General features: G+C 49.0%; 1 protein-coding gene across 4 annotated transcripts in view; it reads right to left on the reverse strand.

Moving 5' to 3' along the window:
• Positions 1-21,507, reverse strand: part of RBM27 (RNA binding motif protein 27) — an 870,586-nt gene that overhangs the window by 192,348 nt on the left and 656,731 nt on the right. For all 4 annotated transcript variants that reach the window (XM_078653046.1, XM_078653045.1, XM_078653044.1 and 1 more), the window contains 3 exons: positions 11,543-11,665; positions 10,483-10,557; positions 10,161-10,325 (listed from right to left, as the gene is read on the reverse strand). In XM_078653046.1, coding sequence (XP_078509172.1) covers positions 10,161-10,325; positions 10,483-10,557; positions 11,543-11,665 — 363 coding nt within the window. The remainder of the gene's footprint in view (positions 1-10,160; positions 10,326-10,482; positions 10,558-11,542; positions 11,666-21,507) is intronic.

Here is a 21,507-nt window from a genome sequence, read left to right on the forward strand (position 1 = left end):
AAAGGAAAGGAGGTTTAGAAGAAAGAGCCTGGAGCTCACTCACTCGTCTGGCAGAGGCGATAGCTACCAGGAAAGCCGTCCTAAGAGTGAGAAGACGTGAAGGACAGTTATGAAGGGGCAGGAAGGGAGCGCAGATCAGAAACGTCAAGACAAGGTTTAAGTCCCACTGAGGCATGATAAACGGCACCGGAGGGAATGTGTGCATAATGCCTTTTACAAAAAAGTTCACAACCAGGGACTTAAAAAGAGAAGGCTGATCAGGAAGCAGCAGATTGGCGGAAATGGCTGAAAGATAACCTTTGATAGTGCCTAGAGCAGAGCCCTGCTGGGCTAAAGGAACAAAAGAACCTCGGAAAGAGGGACAGAAAGGGGGTCCTCAGCCTTCGCCGTGCACCATGCCACAAACTTATTCCACCTGCAGGCGTATACCGTTTTTGCAGAGGGACGCCTGGCTGCCAGAATGACATCACAGACTTCGGGAAGAAGATCGAAAGGTGTCAACTATTGCCGCTCAATCTCCACGCATGGAGGTGGAGGCTGGACAGGTTCAGGTGGTGAACCGTCCCCTGCTGCTGCGACAGAAGATCCTCCCGAAGAGGCAATCGGATCGGGGCATCGATCGCCATGCTGAGAAGCTCAAGATACCAGTATCTTCATGCCCAATCCGGAGCCACAAGGATGACTTGGGCCCAGTCGCGCCTGATCTTCTTCAGCACTCTGGGCAGAAGTGATATAGGCGGAAAGGTGTACAACAGACCGCAATTCCACTTGTGACGAAAAGCATCGCCGAGCGAGTGCCGCCTTGGAAATTCCAACGGGCAGAATTGATGATATTGCGCGTTCTCTTCGGTGGCGAATCGATCTAACCAAGACTCTCCCCACTGCTGAAAGAGACCTTGCGCCACGTCAGAGTTCAGACGCCATTTGTGATCCATCAAGCACCGGCGGCTTAGTTTGTCCGCCCTGGCGTTCAGAGATCCTGCCAGGTGTTGAACCACCAAGGTAATGCCTTGATGTTCCATCCATGTCCAGAGGCGCAGAGCCTCCTGACATAGGGTCCAGGACCTCACTCGCCCTGTTGCACAAGTTACTACTTGTGTAACGATATATCTGTAAGAGACATTAGTTAGTATTAGATTCCTTACCTTAGAATATCCTCAGGCGTCAGACTGGATCCGGAATTTTTTTGCGTAGCAGTACCCTTGCGTGTCAGTAGGTGTCATCTGCGGCTCCGCGTCCGTCGTCGGCGCCGTGATGACGTCGTCGGAGTACTTAGACGCCGCCTCCGCGTGCTGACGTCAGTTCTTAGACATAGCTTTTCCGCACCAGAAGCGCTGAGCCATGTTAAAAACCAACACTGGTGCCATTGAAACTAGGGCCCTGAAAGGGGATAACCCTAACCCTAGATATCGGTTCGCAGAACGGGGAGGATGGGTGGGTCGGTAAGGAATCTAATACTAACTAATGTCTCTTACAGATATATCGTTACACAAGTAGTAACTTGTGCATCTGAAAGAGAAATGTTAGTATTACATTCCTTACCTTAGAATAGATAACCCAGCAATACCAACCCCGGTGGTGGGTCTGGGAACCAATAATCACACCAGAAAGTCCTGGAGGACAGAACGGCCAAAGAAGCCATCCCTCCGGACTTGGCTGTCCAGGCAGTAGTGTCTTGCAAACGTGTGCAGCGATGCCCACGTAGCTGCCTGACAGATGTCTTGTAAGGGCACTCCCCGGCCCAGGGCAGTTGTAGCTGCCGTGGCTCGGTGGAATGAGCCCGCAATCCAACAGGGGGCTCCTTTTTAGCCAAGGAGTAACATGCCTGGATACACAAGATGATCCACCGGGAGATGGTCCTCTTGTACACCACTTTCCCCTTCTTAGCGCCCACGTAACCAACAAAGAGTTGGTCATCCACCCGGAACTGGCGTGTGCGATCTAAATAGAACGAGAGCGCACGTTTTGGGTCCAGACGGTGGAGCCGCTCTTCCTCTTTAGAGGGATGCGGAGGCGGAAAGAAGGTGGGCAAGGTGATAGACTGCCCGATGTGGAAGGCTGTGACAACCTTGGGCAGGAAAGATGGCTTAGTACGCAACACAACCTTGTCCGGATGGACAGAAAGGAAAGGAGGAGTAGAAGAAAGAGCCTGGAGCTCACTCACTCTCCTGGCAGAGGTGATGGCAACCAGGAAAGCAGTCTTCAGAGTTAGAAGGCGGAGAGGAGAGTTGTGAAGTGGCTCAAAGGGGGCGCACATCAGAAATGTAAGAACCAGGTTCAAGTCCCACTGAGGCATCACAAACGGAACAGGAGGAAACGTGTGTGTGATGCCCTTTAGAAATCTATTTACAATAGGGGACTTGAACAAAGAAGGTTGATCAGGCAGCCTCAGAAAGGCTGAAAGGGCAGAAAGGTAGCCCTTGATAGTGCCCAGAGCAGAGCCCTGCTGGGCAAGAGAAAGAAGGAAGAGAAGAACCTCAGAGAAAGGGGCAGCAAGAGGATCCACAGCCTTTGCTGTGCAACATGCCACAAATCTGTTCCACCTGCAGGCGTTTACCAACTTTGTGGAGGGACGCCTGGCTGCCAGAATGACGTTACAGACTTCAGGAGGCAAGTCAAATGGCCTCAACTGTCGCCGCTCAATCTCCAAGCATGGAGGTGGAGACTGGACAGGTTCGGGTAGAGGACCGTCCCCTGTTGCTGCGACAGAGGTCCTCCTGAAGAGGCAGACGAACCGGGGGATCGACTGACATACTGAGTAGCTGTGGATACCAGTACCTTCGTGCCCAGTAGGGAGCCACAAGGATAACTTGGGCCCGGTCGCGCTTGATCTTCTTCAGCACTCTGGGCAGAAGTGGTATAGGCAGAAAGGCGTACAATAGACCGCAACTCCACACGCGACGGAAAGCGTCGCCGAGCGAGTGCCGCCTTGGAATTTCCAACGCGCAGATCTGATGACATTGCGCGTTCTCTTGGGTGGCGAATAGATCTAACCAAGGCTCTCCCCATTGCCGAAAGAGGCCTTGCGCCACGTCAGAGTTCAGACGCCATTCGTGATCCATCATGCACCGACGGCTGAGCTCATCCGCCCTGGCGTTCAGAGAACCTGCCAGGTGTTGAACCACCAGGGTCACGCCCTGGCGTTCCAGCCATTGCCAGAGGCACAGAGCCTCCTGGCAAAGGGTCCACGACCCCACCCCGCCCTGTTTGTTGCAGTACCACATGGCGGTGGTGTTGTCCGTGAACAACTGCACTACACTCCCCCGGACAGAGGGGAGGAATGCCTTCAGAGCTAGACGAATTGCCCGTAACTCCAACAGGTTGATGTGGAGCCGGGCCTCCGCCGGAGACCAGAGGCCTCTGATCTCCGCCTCTCCCATGTGGCCACCCCAGCCCTGGAGGGACGCGTCCGTCACAACTACGTGCTCCGTTGGGGGAAGGGAGAGGGATCTGCCGCTGACCCAATCGCGGTCCGTGAGCCACCACTGCAGCTGTCTCGCAGTGCCCTCCGAGATCAGGACGTGGTCGGACGGGTTGCCCTGATGCTGGGCCCACTGAAACTTCAGGTCCAACTGCAGAGCCCGCATCCGCCACCTGGCGTGATGCACCAGTAGGATGCAGGAGGCCATCAGCCCCAGAAGCCGCAGCGTCAACCTGACCGAGACCCGGGATAACGGCTGAAAGATGGGAATCAGAGCCTGAATATCCCGGACCCGCTGTTCGGGTGAATTCGCTCCCGTCTAGCCTTCGAAGTCAGGGCCCGGCAGTCGGAACAGGCCTTGTCGTCGTGGTCGACGCCGAGACAGTAGAGACACCGACGGTGAGGGTCCATTACCGACATCAGTGGGTCGCAATCCTCACAGGGCTTGAAACCAGGCATCCCTACCGGCAACGATTAGGAGTCGAAGACTCGAAAAAGGAGATCAAAAAGAGAGTTAGTCAAAAAGTGACTAAGGTACCACTTTTTCCGGATCTGCGCTGCTGGCGCGGAAAAAAGAAGAACTGACAGCAGCACGCGGAGGCGGCGTCTAAGTACTTCGACGACGTCATCACGGCGCCCACGATGCCGACAACGGACGCGGAGCCGCAGACGACGCCTACCGACGCGCAAGGGTACTGCTACGCAAAAAAATTCCGGATCCAGTCTGATGCCTGGGGATATTCTAAGGTAAGGAATCTAATACTAACGTGTCTCTTTCATATTGTTGAAATACCACATGGCGGTGGTGTTGTCCGTGAACACCTGCACCACACTTACCCGGACAGAGGGAAGGAATGCCTTCAGTACAAGTCGGATCGGCCGAAGTTCCAAGAAGTTGATATGGAGCCGGGACTCCGCCGGAGACCAGAGGCCTCTAATCTCCGCCTCTCCCAAGTGGTCACCCCATCCCAGGAGGGACGCATCCATCACCAGTGTGTGCTCCGGTTGGGGAAGGGAGAGGGAGCTGCCATTGACCCAATCGCGATTTGCGAGCCACCACTGCAATTGTTGAGCAGTGCCCTCCGAGATCTGGACATGATCAGATATTAATGCTTTCATAGTTGTGGTTGTAACCACTGAAATGGTCATCAATGGCAATGATGCAGTTATTAGTCATCGACAATAGTACCTTCATCAATAGAGTTTGCCATCGCAGTGGGCTTTGACCACACTGTCCTCGCAAACTATGGTGTTTGTGGACAATGACAGATATGTAGGGCATTCACTTATAGGTGTTTTGAGGCAGACTTGCTATTAACGAGGAGGTGTTCATCTGCAGCAGTATTGGTTTCAGTCACGAACTCTTAGATGGACTCTTTGTCAACAAACCATTCTTCAACTGTGTTCTCATCTATGATCTCAATATAGACAGCATTACTCTTTATCCTCTTTTTTTGATGGTGAGGTTTTTGTAGTGAATGTAATAACTACAGAATGACCAACAATTGTTCCTCCAGCGCAGGGGCAGATGGCCTCTTTGAGGGTGTTCCAAAGGCTCTGAGACTGCTTCAGAGGATGGATACTTAGAAGATGATGCCACAATTTAAACTTTTTCGTTTTAAGGTTGCTTTTTTCCAGACTATAGCCTGGTGATTAAGCTTTGACAAAATGCAGCAGTCTGTGCTCTCTATGCTTTAGAGATATACTGCTAAAGGTCACAGAACACTTTACAGGCTTATGGTCTGATTATTGGCTGAGAGATATTATCCATGGTTCTGGTCAAGAAAAGAATCAGAAAATGTAATTCACATTTTGGAAATGATTGAAAATACGCTACATGCTCAGTGGTAAGTCCAGGATAAAATAAAAATCAACAGAGTAATATCTCAGCAAAGCTCAGGGGTTTCCATTGCCCGTTATTGAGCTGTAGATTATCAGGCAGATGGAGCCTATGAGTACGGTTGGAACCCAGCGCCCCTCCATCTGACTGATTTACATCCGGTCATATAATGAAGTGGATAGACTAAGAGTTGTCTATTAATGCTTGAGGTTTTGTTTCCAATGCAATGATATTTATTGACTGTAGATGGTTCCCAACCTGTTAAGAGATAAGTAATTCATATAAATCCATTAAAAATCCAATGCTGCAGAACATGGTTGCGTCTCTAGAATTCGACCCACAATAGACTTGTTAATTTCAAACTCCATTTTTGATTTTACTCTCTAAGCTGCCCCATGGCAAGTCTCGAAAAAATATTTCGCTAAAAAATAAAGTAATTAACTGGTTATCCACATACAGACCACTTCCTAGAGGCATGACAAGCGATATTCGTATGGTAAGGAGAGTTTCATGGGTAGGGAAGACGCCCAAATCCATCAGTGGCGACTGTATACTAGTCAGTTTTAAAGAACAAGGAACAGTTTCCTATATTTGTGGTTGCTTCCCAGAGGACGAAGGAAATAACATCCACCCACTCCCTCTCTCGTTCTTTTACCCATTAAACACCCACACAGCTAACGATCAGAGATGGGGACACCCATATGAGCCACAGGGAAACTGGGGGGGAAACCTGGGAGCGAGGAGAAACCCTTATAATCAAATGCGAATGACACCTAGCTACCCTTTGATTCATGATGAGGCTCAGGGATGGGAGACCGTCAAAAGAAGAGGAATGGGAAGGGGTGGCTCTGAACAAGGAGCAACATGGCCCCTCAGACATTACCAGCCCCCATTTCTGCCGATATTCAATCGATTTCATTGTCTTGAAATGGTGGATTGACGGCAAGCTTCGGAAGACAGGACACCCCCGTACCCACTCGAGCAACCCACATCTAACTTCTCTGATGACGGCGGGCATAAACCTTCTGACCCTAACCATCGGGAGGAGCATTCTGCCCCCAGTAATTCAGAGACTCCCCAACAGAGAGTAGATAGGGTGTCTGAACCAGAGGGTCCATACAGGGGACAAGGGCCGATACAGGGGACATCCCCAAAAGCCCACATAAATTTAATGACAAACTATGGTGCGAAGGGAAATAGCCAGTGTGTCCCTCAAATACTAAAGCTGCTCTCATGGAATGTCGCAGGAATGGCAAACAAAATAGATTCCCAATTATGGGCCGAATTAATCAACCCCAAAAGTGCTTGCCTCTTCCAAGAGACCTGGGCAAGAGAGGAGTATACCTACAGGGGCTTTGAGACATTTTCGATACCAGCAATATGGGGTGGGAGAGGCCGACCATCTGGTGGTCTAGCAATCTGGGTGGCATCAGATCTGGGTTGCATAGCTTCACGATATAGCGTGGACTCAGAAGACATACTGGCTGTCTTCCTTGAATGGCCTAGATCACTTCAATTAATCATAATAAATGTCTACTCTAGACTAGTTTCCATATCCAGCACCTCTAAAACCATTGTAGAACTGTCCTCTCTTCTAGAAGCTATTACAGAGGGTATATCATACTTAGTAGGGGGAGACTTCAATTTGCATTTTGAACCACTACCGGGGCTACTTGATGGACCCTCCCTAGAGGAGCATTCAAGTTGGCAGGTTCCACCGACAGAGGCCCCCCCTCCGAGAGCATGGACTCCATTAGCCGTGCAGATAAATATGCTTACCCTTACCCATGGCCTTAGGGCTTGCAATGGTTGTGTAAAGTCTGACATCCCGAGCAAATGCACGTACAATAAAAACGGGAGAGAATCTAGATTAGATTACTTTCTGGTACAGCTACATGCTTGGAAAAGGGTGGTTGACTTCAGTGTAACATCTAGAGAGGACAGTGACCACAATGCCATGGAACTGGAATATGCCATCCCCCGCATGGAGGATCGGGTATTAAATAAACAAAAGCCCAGCGAAGGATACCTCCTAGAAAACAACAGAAGGAGGATAAGATGGGAAAAGCTATCCACTGGTGAAGACAAGCTAGCTACCCTCTACGCTAGGATTATCCCAATCCTCGCTGAGGCATTTGACCTTTGGGCCCCAGTGTGCACGCAGGAAAATAGAGAGGACCTTGCCCACGTCCATGAACAATAAAAAAAAACACTTGAGGTAGACCTCTTCAGCAGCAGACCACCCAGGACCCATGGATCACATAAAGGCACCTGGTATAATACCTCATGCCGAAATGCCAAACGTGACCTTCTATTTACCATTAAAGCTGGAGGTCCAAGGGAGGAGATCCGCATTAGAAGGAGGGCGTACAAAATACTCGTGGCTAATGCTAAGATTGAGTGGGATCTCCAACACTGGAAGAATCTCTCGGAGTTATTAGTAACAAGAGACTCCCGTAAATTCTGGCGAGTAGTCAACTATGGTTCTGAAGACCTTCCCTCGGCAACCGAACCAAACATCGCCCCTAGTGTCTGGCAAAATCATTACCAGACACTATATTCCTCGGAGCCTGGAGGGATAGAACCTCCGCCTCCCACCATCCGAGATAATCAGGCCTCGGATCCTTTCACTGAGAAAGAGATTAGGATGGCGATAGCAGGGTTATCCTCAGGAAAGGCACCTGGCCTGGACGGGGTGCCGGGCGACCTATTCAAACAGGAGCCAGGAATATGGGCACCCTATCTGTTAGTGTTATTCAATGCAGTGCTTGGGGGGATGGAAATACCTGATACTTGGCTGGGGGCGGAGGTGGTCCCGATTTTTAAAAAGGGCTCGCCTCTGCTCCCAGTCAATTATCGCCCAATAAGCCTCATTGATGTCTCCCAGAAGTTATTTGGTAGATTATTACTTAACAGGTTACAATCTTGGATGGAGGAGACCGATATCCTAAGTCCTCTGCAGGCGGGATTTAGAAAAGGAGTTTCTACAGTTGATCAAATACTCCGTTTGAACATCATTTATTGGAAGACAGTACTGATCGAAGGCGGCACATTATATGCGGTCTTTGTGGACCTCCGTGCTGCCTTCGATCTGGACCACGGGCCAAACTGTGGGAGGTACAGTCTGAGCTGGATGTCCCAGGAGATATCCTCCACATCTTAATTAGATTGCACACAGACAATTATGCCCGAGTTAGATGTGGGAAAGGTGGTAGGTTGACGGAAAGGTTCCCCGTTCGCAGCGGGGTACGGCAGGGCTGCGTGTTGGCCCTGACACTGTTTTGCCTCTTTGTGAACGGGGTCAGAGCATTTGAGCAGGATACCCAACATTGATGCACCACAATTGAACGGCAGCAGGGTGCCCGCGATTATGTTTGCGGATGACACCCTGCTGCTGTCCAAATCGCCAATGGGGTTACAGAGGGTCTTGAATGGGTTCTTGGGTTTCTGTAATGAAAGGGGCCTTGAAATAAACCCTTCAAAAACAAAATTTATGATCCTTAACCCCAAGCCCAAAAATTGCCCAAATCCCCGCCTAGGCTCTATATTTCTGGAAAGGGTCCACACAATAGAATATCTCGGAATAACCCTAAACCAGAATTTAACATGGTTGGCACACAAAGCAAAAGCAACCACAAAATTAGCTCAGGGGGCGGGAGGCATTACAAGAATTGCTAAGAAATCCCCTCTTCGCCCGCTGGCACCTGCCATTCACATTTATACAGCTCAAGCTCGGGGGGGCATCATCTATGGGGGCGAGCTTTGGGGTCATACTCCGCTACACACCATACAGGTTGCAGAAAATAATTTTATTAGACAACTGGCTGCACTCCCCCCAACCACCCCGCTTCTGCCCCTAAGACTGGACTTGGCACTGCGACCAATTACTGAGGAATTGGGCCTTAAACCGCTGACCTACTGGCGTCGCTTGTGGAGCAGTCAGGACCTTGTAAATTATAGAAATGAGTTGCAGGAATTTCTTAGGTTAACCAATGCCACCAAAATTCCCTGGTTAAAGTATATCAGGGATATGTGCACGACTCTTGGAGTGCCAGAGCTATGGACAGAGCCGGAAAGTGCGTCCACGAGGATTTCTAGAAAAGCACTTTCAAATCTATTCTATAGCTTTATGCTCCAAAAAACATTGACCTCCACCCGGGAAGGGTCTTTAACCGACACCTTCATCAAAACAAAAGACTTATATTGCCACGAATACGTATTAGATGGCATGACACCAGTATTCGCACGGAAGATCTATATGCAATGGAGGGACGGATCTCTCCCTTTAAGGTCCTTCACAAAATCCTGGGTTGGCAGTTTGGAGTCAGGGGTCTGTCCGGCCTGTGCATACAAACTGGAAAGCGATTTACACGTGGTCTTGTTTTGTAGAGCCTATAGTAGAATTAGGAGCTACTGGTTGGTTCCTCACTTAAAAAACCTGGGCTTCAGAACTTACGCTACGGCCTACAGAGTTTTAAAGACAGATCTATCTGCACCAACAGTGTTTGCTATGGCAAAATTCCTGACCGCAATGTGGCGAGTGCGTGCAAGAATAATCAAGGATACCATAACTGTGTGAAAAACCTTTTTTACTCTTTTGTATAAATGGTTTGATTCTGTTTTTAAAAGGAAAAAATGCCACTTTATTAAGCACTGGCCTAACCATCTTCCTTGGAAACTGTATTTTAAAAAGGACAGTATATTTGTATAATGCTTTTAAATTGTTTAAAAGTGATTAATTACTGTATATCTTTTATGATCTTTTAGGATCGAAATAAAGATTTTTGAATTGAATTGAAAAAATATTTGCATCATTACCATAGGCTACTAAATAACATTCTGCCTTGAATATACTTATTTTCTCAAGCATAATGCTAAAATGAAAAAAAACATGCATACCTCCGTCTTTGACTTCGGCTTGGAGGATGCTGAGGTAGTTGAGGAGTTTTTTAATTCATCCTTCAACTGAGAGATCTTGACCTCAAGCTCTTTCAAGGTTTTCATGATTTCACCCCTTTCCTCTGCCTTCATGGTTTTGTTCTTTTCAAGTTTTGATATCAACATCTACAAATACAACAAATGAAATGTGCATCATTTAAGATACTTTAACCAGAACAAACTGTATAACAGCTATCCTTCAAGCACAAAAATATATTTTAGTTTATAGTATAAATAGTTGACACTGTAATTCTGAAAAATAAAATTAAATATAAAGGCTCACCTTTTGACATTCAATTTGTTTTTCTAACATTTCTTGTTTCTTTTTCTTCATGTCATATTGTAGTTTTAGTGCTTCCTTAGAAGTGGAAATATAAAATGTGAAAATACCACAAATTAGTCCAGCACCTTTTCAATCGGTACAATCATATTGTTAGGGTGTCGAGTTTAGGGTTCAAGAAAACAGCAGTCTGAATCACATCATGAATACTTTTTGCTGACCATTAATTTCATGCAGAAATAGTGACTCGGGCTCTCACTATACCTTTAAGTTGTGTTTCGATATACTTCACAAGAAAATGTATTATTATACGTAGTTTCTAAAGAAAACACTCCATAAAATGGGGATTTTTCACTCACCACTCTTCCAGAATACTACAACCCCAAAGCTAAGTTTCAAAGCATGATACACTGCATACTGTTCATGCTACTCAGTTCCTAACAAGCTGTCTGCTACTGTTGGCTCTGTTAGGGTAAGACTTCATAATTATGAGCTGGTGTATGTTAAACAGAAAACTATTTATAGCCCAATTTCACTTCAAATTATAAGCATTTATTTTCAGTGTTTCGAATATTGTCAAAGTAACACCATACAAAACACTGTCTATCGCAACATGATATAATCTGTGAATACAACAAAAACTGCAGTATCAAATATTGTCCTTCATGAACGAGCCACGGTCTTATAACAAAAAACTGGAAAAAACAACCAAGTCCATCTAATTTGCATATTTTGCCACATGGTGGGGCAACCAGAGGCCTTGCTTAACCTATGCTTTCACCCAGCACATTGTTAATTTAGTGCCCTTCATAAAACATACGATTGAAACTTTCCATTTTTTTCTTCCATACATTGCAAAATTTGAATTCATATTTGCTTTTCTTTCATCTATAGTAATCCAAAAAATACACGATACAATTGATAGGAACTATACTTGGTATCTCATATAGCACAAAAAGATTAAACAAAGCGCAAGTGGACACCAATCTGTGAACAGGTGTATCAAATATGTAGTTAAATGCAACCCTTTAGATAGATGCCCGTTACATATAACAATACATACCTGCTTCTTCTTCAGAGCCTCTTGCGCATCCAATGGCTTAGACGCAGTTAATGACTTGGCAGAGGATTTCATGTTTGCAGGGTTGTAGGCCGTTTTGGTGTGGTTAGTTGTGGCAGAAAACGTCTGAAAAGTTTTTTTTAAAGTCAGAGGGACAGAAAGATTTAGAAGAGGGATCGACAGAGGCCACCCAGTTCAAGACATACCTAACCTCTACTGCTTCTTTCAAAGTCAACAGTTGTAAATGACAAACAGCAAAGCTTTCAAAACAGAGTAAGTTAAAGAAAAATAGATCTTCTGTATGATATTTCATAAGGAACTATAACCAAAACAAAGAAAGTTAGCAAAAAGTGCAAATATAAGCAACTGAATAAAAAGTAAGTATTTTATTCTTTGTAGAGCGCATGGCTACCAATAAGGCATAGCAAACACAAAGATGATGGACGGAGATCTGAAACTTTTCAGACACTCATCCCCATCTCAGATCTGGGTTGCATCCATCATCGTTTTTTAGCTCACTTACCAGTTCAGACATAGCTATATGCAAATCAGTCTTGACCCTGTGACTCATGGGAACAGTCCAGCCCGAACTGCCAAGTCAGGTCTTCCCTGGACCGGAAACAAGCATCCTGGGACCGGTTTCTGGGTAACACGCTAACACGGGTGTTACCCTGCGCACTATCCGCTCTGTCGCCAAAGAGGCGACGGCCATCGAAGGGCATGTCCATGAGCGTGGCCTGGGCATCCCCCGAAAAGTTGGCGTACCTCAGCCAGGCGTGGCGGCGAACCGCCACAGTCTTTGCAATCGCTCTACCCAGTGAGTCTGTGGTGTCAAGTCCACACCGGATCGAGTATCGTGCTGCATCCCGCCCTTCCACCAGGGCTTGTGCGAGTCGTGTCCGGGCCTCCTCTGGGTACTGTGGCAGCACCTCCGCAACCGTATCCCACAGAGAGTGGGTGTAACGGACCAAAAGGCAGGCGGTGTTGACAGACCGCAACCTCAAACTCAGGGAGGAGAACAGTTTATTCCCAAACTGATCATACCTTTTGGATTCTCGATCCGGAGGAGCGGTCGGGAATGCGGTCTGGGACGTAGAGGCCTGGATCACCAGGCTCTCAGGGTGGGGTGAACAGACAGAAAGCAGGGGTCGCCCGGAGGCGGGCAGTGGTGTCGGCCACGTTCCGTTCCACAGGGAGGCCCGTGGAGAACGTCGTTGAGGGCTTAGTTAACGGCAGTAGAGGCTCCGAGGAGCTTGCCTGCTGTTTGACCACCTCAGTGAGGAGGTTAGTCCTCGTGGCTGCGACAGGAAGCTCAAGAGCCAAGGCCTTGGCCGCCCTGTTCAACACCAAGCCGTAAGCAGCCCCCTCCTCCAAAGCCACAGAAGGAGGAGAGACGAATCCAGTGTTGGGCTAAGTGTCCAGACCACTGGCCTCCCCAGCTCTTATGCCCAGTCCTGGCTCAACTGGCCCTGCTGTGCAAGAGGGTCCTCAGACCCCTCCCAGTCCTCCTCGTCATTCATCTCCTGATAAACAGGCAAAAATTATGGAGCCGGGTCGTAGGTGAAGGCCTCACGCTGGAGACGGCGCAGAGCGGCGCCGTACTGACGCCGGACCCGGACCGGGGCTGAAACTGGAGTCAACGTCGTCAGAGGACGGCGTCGGGAGCGACACCCTCGGGGTCGGCACTAGCGGAGGAGTCGTGAGGTTGACTGGCGACGACCCGGATCCAGGCCTGGATCCTGCAGCGTCGGGACCGGAGTCGGCGACGGAGCCGAAGCACCCGACGGCGCCACGGCCGGAGCCGCCGGCCCGCTAGGGCTCCCAGCTGGACCCGCGGGACCCGAAGGCGCCTCAACAGGTGCCGACGGAGGGAAGTGCGACCTCATGGCCATGAGGAAAGCACTTATCTCCTCCGGCGTTACGTGCAGCCCAGGGACTGGCAGCTATGGAGCTGGACGCGGCACCTGCAGCTCCAGCGGAGTCGCGCGGGCGGTGTCACCCAAACGCGCCACGCGTGCGTTAGGGTTGGGCGGTAGTCGGAAGAGCAATGACGCCTCTTCGACTTCTATTTCGAATGACTCTACTTACCGGAGGACATGGAGCCCGACGAGTGGTGGTGACTCGACGAGCGGCGATGACTGCGGCTCCGCAACCGGTCCCTTGACTTCCTCCTTGACCGGGAACTCAAGCGGCGTGGAGCGGACTGCCGGAGCACGAACAGATTACGGGACCGCTCCAGTCTAGCCTTCAAGGTCAAGGCCGGGCAAGGTACAACTTATCATGGTCAGCCCCGACGGTGGGGGTCGGTCACCAACATCAGGCGGGACAGGCCTCGCAAGGTTTAAAACCAGGCATTCCTATTGGCACCGCGAGTCATAGGTTGACTCGAAAAAGTGATCAAAAGAGATCAAAAACGTTAGTCAAAAAAATGACTAGAGTACTGCTCTTCCCGGATCTCCGCTTGCTGGTGCGGAAAAAAGAAGAACTGGCGTCAGCGCGCGAGGGTGGCGTCTAAGTACTCTGATTACATCAACCCGGCGATCACGACGCTGACTATGGACGCGGAGCCGCAGACGACGCCTATCGACGTGCAGGGGTACTGCTGACAAAAACTTTCCGGATCCAGTCTGACACCTGGGGTAATTCTAAGGTAAGGAATCGAACACTAACGTGTTTCTTGCAGATGGACCGAACAGCCAAAGAGGCCCTCCCTATGGATTGACTGTTTGAGCAATAATGCTTAGCAAATATGTACAGATATGCCTCCGTAGCCGCTTGACAGATGTCAGAAACCGGGACCCCACGCTGGACAGCCGTGGTGGCTGCCTTAGCTCTGGTGGAAAGAGCGCTCAGGCCTTCATGAGTCTGTTTCTTTGCCAGAGACTAACACATTTTAATGCACAGGATAACCCATCGGGATATGGTCCTCTTCTGCACAGTCCGCCCCTTCTTTGCTCCAACATATCCCACAAAGAGTTTGTCTTTCACCCGGAACTCTATAGTGGGGTAAAGGTCGAACGATAACTGATCTAGGTGGTGGAGATGTTCTTCCTTAGAAGGATGCAGCAGAGCATAGAAGATTGGCAAGGTGACAGACTGGCCTAGATGGAAAGTTGTCACAAACTTAGGCAAAAAAGAAGCCCTAGTGCGGAGCACTACCTTGTCTGGGAAGATGGTCAGGTAAGGAGGCTAAGATAATGCCTGCAACTTGCTTACCCTCCTGGCATAAGTGATTGCCACTATAAATGCTCTTTTAATAGTGAGTAGCCGGAGGGGGCAAATGTGAAGTGCCTCAAAAGGTGCAGACATTAGAAAGGTGAGGACCAAATTAAGGTTTCACTGGAGCATGTTGAAAGGGGAAGGAGGAAACAAATGCGTAAGCTACTTCAGAAATCTATGGACAATAAGAGACTTGGAATGTGACGGTTGATTTGGCAACTGTAAAAAGGCAGAAGGGGCTGAAAGGTAACCCTTCAGAGTGCCCAGAGCAGAGACCTGTTGGGCATGAGTCAGAATGAAAAGGAGGACGTCAGTTCGGGAGCAGACAAAGGATCAATAGATCGCTCTGTACAATATTTACAAACTTTTTGCCATCTGCAGGCATATATCGATTTAGTGGAGGGCCGCCAGAATAACTTTGCATATTTCAGGAGGAATGTCAAAAGCTATCAACTGTCGTTGCTCAATATCCATGCAAGGAGTTTGAAGGTTAACAGGTTCATGTGGGGGACTCTTCCCTGCTGCTGCGACGAAAGATCCTCCTGACGGGGCAGTCTGATCGGAGGATCGATGCTCATTTGCAGAAACCTCTGGGTACCAGACTCGCCATGCCCAGTCCTGAGGCACAAGAATGACTTGTGCCTGGTCGCTCCTGATGTTCAGCACTCTGGACAGGAGTGGTATGAGTGGGGCAAGGCCTGAGCTCCACTCAAGATGAAAAGCATTGCAGAGCGCGAGCTACCTTGGAAACTCCAACATGCAAAACTGCTGACGTTCCACGTTCTCTTCGGAGGCGAAAAGATCTAATCATGGTTCTCCTTCCCGCTGCAAGAGTCCTTGCACCACCTCTGGATGGAGACGCCTTCCTGACAGAGGGTCCACGACCCCACCCCGCCTTGTTTGTTGCGGTACCACATGGCAGTGGTGTTGTCCGGGAACACCTAAACCAGCCTTCCCTTGAAAGATAGTAATAAGGCTTTTAATGCCAATCGAATCGCATGAAGCTCTAACCGGTTGATGTGGCGCCCAGCTTCTTTTGGAGACCAGAGTACCCTGATCTCCACCTCTCTCAAAGGCCGCCCCAAGCCAAGAGTGGCGCATCCATCAGTACTGTGACATCTGGGTGGGAGAGGGGTCTTCCTTTGACTCATTTGCGGTATGTTAGTGTAGGAAATTGCCCATTTTTGCATCGTTACCCCCCACTTTTTGCCTGACCCCTGATGCAACCTGACTTGATGTGCCCAGGGTCCCTGCCAATCAGGTTCCCTGTGTTGTTTCCCAAGACTGTACCTTTGTACCCACAATTGGCATATCTATGGCCACAGGTAAGCCCCTTGCAAAAAGTACCATGGGTACGAAGGGCACTGTGCCCAGGGAAGGCCTCTAAGTGCTGTAGCACCTGTTGTGCCACCCTTAGAGGCCCTGCACCTAAACACTCAGACCCTGCCATTGCAGGCTGCATGTTTTGGTGCAGAGAAAAGTGAAGAGTCGACATGGCACACATCCCTTATTTGCCTGAAGCCTAGGTAAGTCACCCCTCTAGCAGGGTGCACTAGCCCAAAAGTGAGGTTATAGTGGCATGCAGCCTGTACCCCTACAGTGCCTAAGCCCATTCTTAGACATTGTAAGTGGAGTAAAGCCAAAAAAGAGTATATGGTCTGGGAGCTGGTCATTACGACCTCCACTGCCCCATAGTGGCTTTACTAAAAACTGTGAAGTTTTGTAGCAAACTACTCAGCATATTAAACCCACACTGATCTTATAGTTAGGTTTAATATAAAATGCACTTAGTGGGCATCTTGGAGATGCTCCCTGAAATACAACCAGCCCGCCATTTGCCACCACCAGACAGGTTTCTGGACTGCTGGGTAGAGAGCCTCCACTCTCTGGGTCTAGAAACAAAGCCCATCCTGGGCAGAGGTATCATGCCTCCTCCCCCAGGGATGGGCTGGGTCCACCAAACGGGAAGCTTCAAATACCTGCCTCCTTTTTAAGCGTTCCCTGCCTTTTGCTGCCCCCAGCAACTGGCTCCCACAGGTTCCTGCCCCCACTTTGAGCAAAAGAATCAGTGGGAAATCCATGCTAGGCAGAGAGGTGTGCCCACCTTTGCTAACCACACCCCTCAGGTGGGGGATGCAAGGTGAAGCACACATCTCAGTCCCCTCAATCTTGAAGCTGGAGGGTGGCATAATAGGACGTCCAAATACCTCATTGGTCCTGACCTGCAAACCCCTTTAAAGCCCCTAAATCTAGTATTTAGGAGCAACCCTGAACCTTGCCTCCTCAGATTCATGGAAGAAAGAAGAATGACTTAAGAGCCGTGCTGACTCAGGAAGAAGAAGAGGAAGGCAACTGCTTTGGCCCCAGCCCTACCAGCCTACCCTATCTAACACCTGCCTACAACAAGTACCCCGGCGAGTCTAGCAGCCAGCAACCCCCAGAGCCTGTAGGACCTGCCCTGCAACCATCTTACAGACTGTCTACCGTGAGCACTAGATTTGCTCAAGCAAAGACTCACCCACCGAACCCGGATTCCAGAGACTCTGCAATTCTGCACCACTCTGCACCAAACGCCCATGGCCCGATCGGCCCAACACCATGAGTAGGTCTTCCCAGCAATCCTGGCCGGGATCTGGTGATCCCTGACCTCCCACAAGCTTCAAGACGAATCCTGCAGCCTCAACCTAAACAGTCCCTCCCGACCGGAGCTGGTAAGAAAACCCTGATGCCAGAAGACAATACTGCACCTGACGCACCACAGCCTTGGGTGACCCATCAGACAGTGTCCAAGCATCCCCCAAGATCCCAACTTATTTCTTCAGCCGGTGGTCGCCTTCAGGAACTCTCTCTGCCTGAACCTGCAGCAACTTTGCCGAACTGAAGGTCTCCATAGAAAAGCACAGAGTCCTCTATGTCCTTTGTGCACCCCGCACCCGGCCGCCCCAGTGCCACTGGTGGGGCAGCTAATGTGCTGGTTGTTGGCCCCTGCAGTGCTGACCTTAACCCTAGAAGCTTTGCTCCCACACCTGAGTGGCCTGCTCGTCAGCAGTCCAAAGGCCCCCTGGCCCTATTGGCTAACATAGGGCCCCTGCAATCGGCCCCCGGACGCCCCAGTGCTGCTGGTCGTCCAACTCGAGAACCCATCTAGACGCTAGGGAACCTTGGTCCTAACACCTAAAACTCCCACTCGTAAGTCGTGTACATACCTGAGAAACTGCTGACACTTTTTCTCCCATGTTAAGTGATTTTCGGGCCTACAATTTTAGTGTTGAACTGATGTTTTTATGGAGAAAAGAGAACAAAACTGTAAAAAGTACAAAAAGTCTTACTCACAGTGTATGATGAGGTCCTAAGGTGTGGCATCTAGGCATACCACCCCCAGTACTTTAGGTATTCCAAGAGTAACTAAAAAGTAACCTGAAAGTAATTAATGTGTGATTCAAACTGCATTTTAAAGTGAAACAAACCTGTAACAATACCAAATATATCCTTAATTGCATTTCTGTGTCAAGACTTACAAGTGAAAGTATATATTATCTACATCTACCACGTCCTGCTTGGTTCTAGATATAAAATCCAAGTATACCTTTTTTTATACTTATCCAATTGGTCTGGATTCAGTTTTTTGAGTTAGTCTTGATTGAGTGAATACAATAAATGCTTATGACACCCTCTGGATAAGCCTAACTGCTTGCTCACACAATCACAAAGAGAGATGTTAATACTTACCTAATTTAGCCTCTGCTATACCTCTGGGAACTCCCTGGACTCTGTGCACACTACACCTTATTTGGTATAGTATATACAGAGCTAGCTTCCTACTGTTAGCCACCACTGCAGGTCTTGCACAGTTCCCTCAGATCTGGACCAGATCGGTGATTTTTCCCCGGTACTGCACCCATTGAAACTTCAGGTCCCACTGCAGAGCACGCATGTGCAATCATTGTCACCGAAATACAGGACAGAGGCTGAAACATCGGTATCATAGCCTGAATATCATGGACTCGCTCTTCTGGAGGATAGGCCTGAAACTGCACCATATCCAGAACAGATATGATGAAAGGTAGAGTCTGGGAAGGAGTCAGGTGTGACTTCGCCAAGTTGATAGTGAACCTCAGCAAAAGCAGGAAGTTCGCCATTGTCTGGAGGTGGGAGACGATCGCCTGGGTCAAGCCCGCCTTTCACAGCCAGTCGTCGAGATAGGGGAAGACTGTAATCCCTCATCTCCGCAGATGAGCTGTGACCATCACCTTGGTGACACCTAAGGGGCACTTGTGAGGCTGAAGAAAGCACAGCAAACTAATGGTGCTCGTAGCCCACAGTAAACCGCAGGTAGCAACAATGGGTTCGCAGGACAGGAACATGCAAGTAAGCATCTTGCAAGTCCAGAGCAACCATCCAGTCTCCCAGATTCAGGGCAGACAGAACCTGAGCAAGTGTGAGCATCTTCAACTTCTCTTTTTTGAGGAAGTAGCTGATGGCTCTGAGGTTGAGAATAGGACAAAATCCTCCGTCTTTTTTGGGGATCAGAAAGGTGTAGGAATAGTAACTACAGCCTATTTCTAAATAAATAAATAAATAATAAATCCATATTTATAAAACGCAAACATATCACCTCTTAAGGTTTCATGGCGGTGGTTGCCGTCAGGGATATTGAGTGAACTATTGCCCAGAGTCACGTAGTGCTGAGCTGCCACCAAGGATCGAACCATGAGACCCTCACTCTGGAGTCAGTCACTCAGGACAATGTGCCACACCTCTCCCTACACTTTTGGCACCGGAACCCTCTCTAGGGCTCCCCCAGCCAAGAGAGTCATGACTTCCACTCGAAGTATAGGTGATTCTCTGTCAGCTGATCGTATGCAGGAGGCAGGGAGGGAGGGGTAGGCTAGAAGGGGAAGGAGTAGCCCCTTCGGACTATCTGTAGAACCCACATGTCCAAGGTGATGACCCCCAAATGTTGTGGAGGTCAAGGCCTATCCTGCCACGAACCAGGTGCCCTTGATCTGGGAGGATCGGAATAGGAGGGTTTGGAGGTTGAGGAGGAAGGGGGGTTTGTTGCCTGACCCGACTCTGGCCGCCCGACCTATGGGGTAGGGGCAAGCCGTGGCCACAGCTTCGCAGAGGCAGCGAAAGTTGCACAGCCCACTGGCTAGGATAGGGATGGCGCAGCTGAAAGCTTGTTCCGTAGCTACGATAGGAGTAAAAGGTGGATTCAGGCTGGGATGACACAGAGTGGCCCAGGGACTTGGCCGCAGCCTGCGACGTGGATTCGACCGATGCCACCTATAGACGCGCAGGGGTACTGCTTGGGAAAAATCCACCGGAATCAGTCTGTCGCCTGGGAAGTTCACAGGTATGGAATCTGCGGCTAGATGTCTCTATCAAATAGATCACACCACAGGTTAAGGTCCAAACCAAGGAACCAGTGTAAAGCACTGTAGTAACAGATGGAGAAGCAGTGCCTACAGCTAAACAAGCGTGGAGGCCAGAAGTAAAAAGAACATTCCCGTATGAACGGGATGAGTTGTGCCCGGAGAACAAGCCATGTAATATGAGTGAGGTTCCCGACCAATATCACCCAAGATCGTATTGGGTATGCTCATTAGTTCAAGGGAGAACAAACTCTCCCAAGGGGATGGAACTGTTTCAGTGCTCGTGAGAAGTCAAGGAAACTTCCTGGAAAGTATACCAAAGGTTAATCAACGTCCATGCAAACCAACCTAGAGTGTGTGGTCAAAGAAACAAACAGTGTTCGAGAAGAAACGGAAGATGAAAAATAGCCATAAATCCCCCAAAAGAGGTAGAAGACACATCTGAAGAACATTCAGGTCAGTAACTAACTGAAGGGGTTGGTAACGGAGGTGTCATGGAAACTTCAACAAGCACCAAACATTGTCCAAAGAGAAAAGCAACAGCAGCTTTGCTCAGGACAGAAGCAGATTAAATCAGGACATGCAGAGGCATAGAAGAGACAGTGTCAGTAGAGTAGGCCAGCCATGCCAAGATACGGACAAGGTACATCTGCAAGGGACCTAAGAGAAAAAGAGAAAGGGCAGGAGCCCGTCTTGTCAGTGTATAGTGAGAATTAGCACAAGAAGTGCTAACGCCTGAAGGTAGAAAGAAAGTACACCACCTAGGTCAGGACCAGGCAATCAGGCAAAGAACCATGCACCTTCCCTTGCTTGTGCTAGGAAAGAGGGACACCAGATAGAGTGAAAGGAAAGAATCCCCTGGCTAGTGTGCAGAAACACTCAACAACAGTGGGGAGGAGGTAGGAGCAATAAGAACCCCCTTGCACAATCTTCCAACTTGCAACAAAGCATGGCATGTGGAGTCCGCTATAAGGGGTGCTATTATGTCAAACATATGGAGGAATACCTACAAGACATACAAACAAAGTACCCTGTAGGACAGGGAATAAGGCCAACAGTGCATCCGCATAATACCATGAAAATACCCCAATCAGAACTTGGGAAGAAAGCAAAAGAATACTGTGCAGCCATTGACGAAGAAACCCAACAAGGCCAAAAACTAAGATGTGCTCCAAAAAAAAAACATGGAACACAACTTGTCATCGAAAGGCTAAGAATGCAAGAAAACAATATACCTGACTGGCAGGAGCACCACACCGATGCCACTCTGACGTAACAAGTGAAAAGAAGCCAACGGATACCACCCTATTACAGCTCACCCAGAAAAACAATTCAAGGGGACCCAGTCTGGCGCCTGGGGACAATTCAAAGGTA

The sequence above is a fragment of the Lissotriton helveticus genome, chromosome 7 (genome assembly GCF_964261635.1).
Source record: "Lissotriton helveticus chromosome 7, aLisHel1.1, whole genome shotgun sequence".
Taxonomy (NCBI): Eukaryota; Metazoa; Chordata; class Amphibia; order Caudata; family Salamandridae; genus Lissotriton; species Lissotriton helveticus.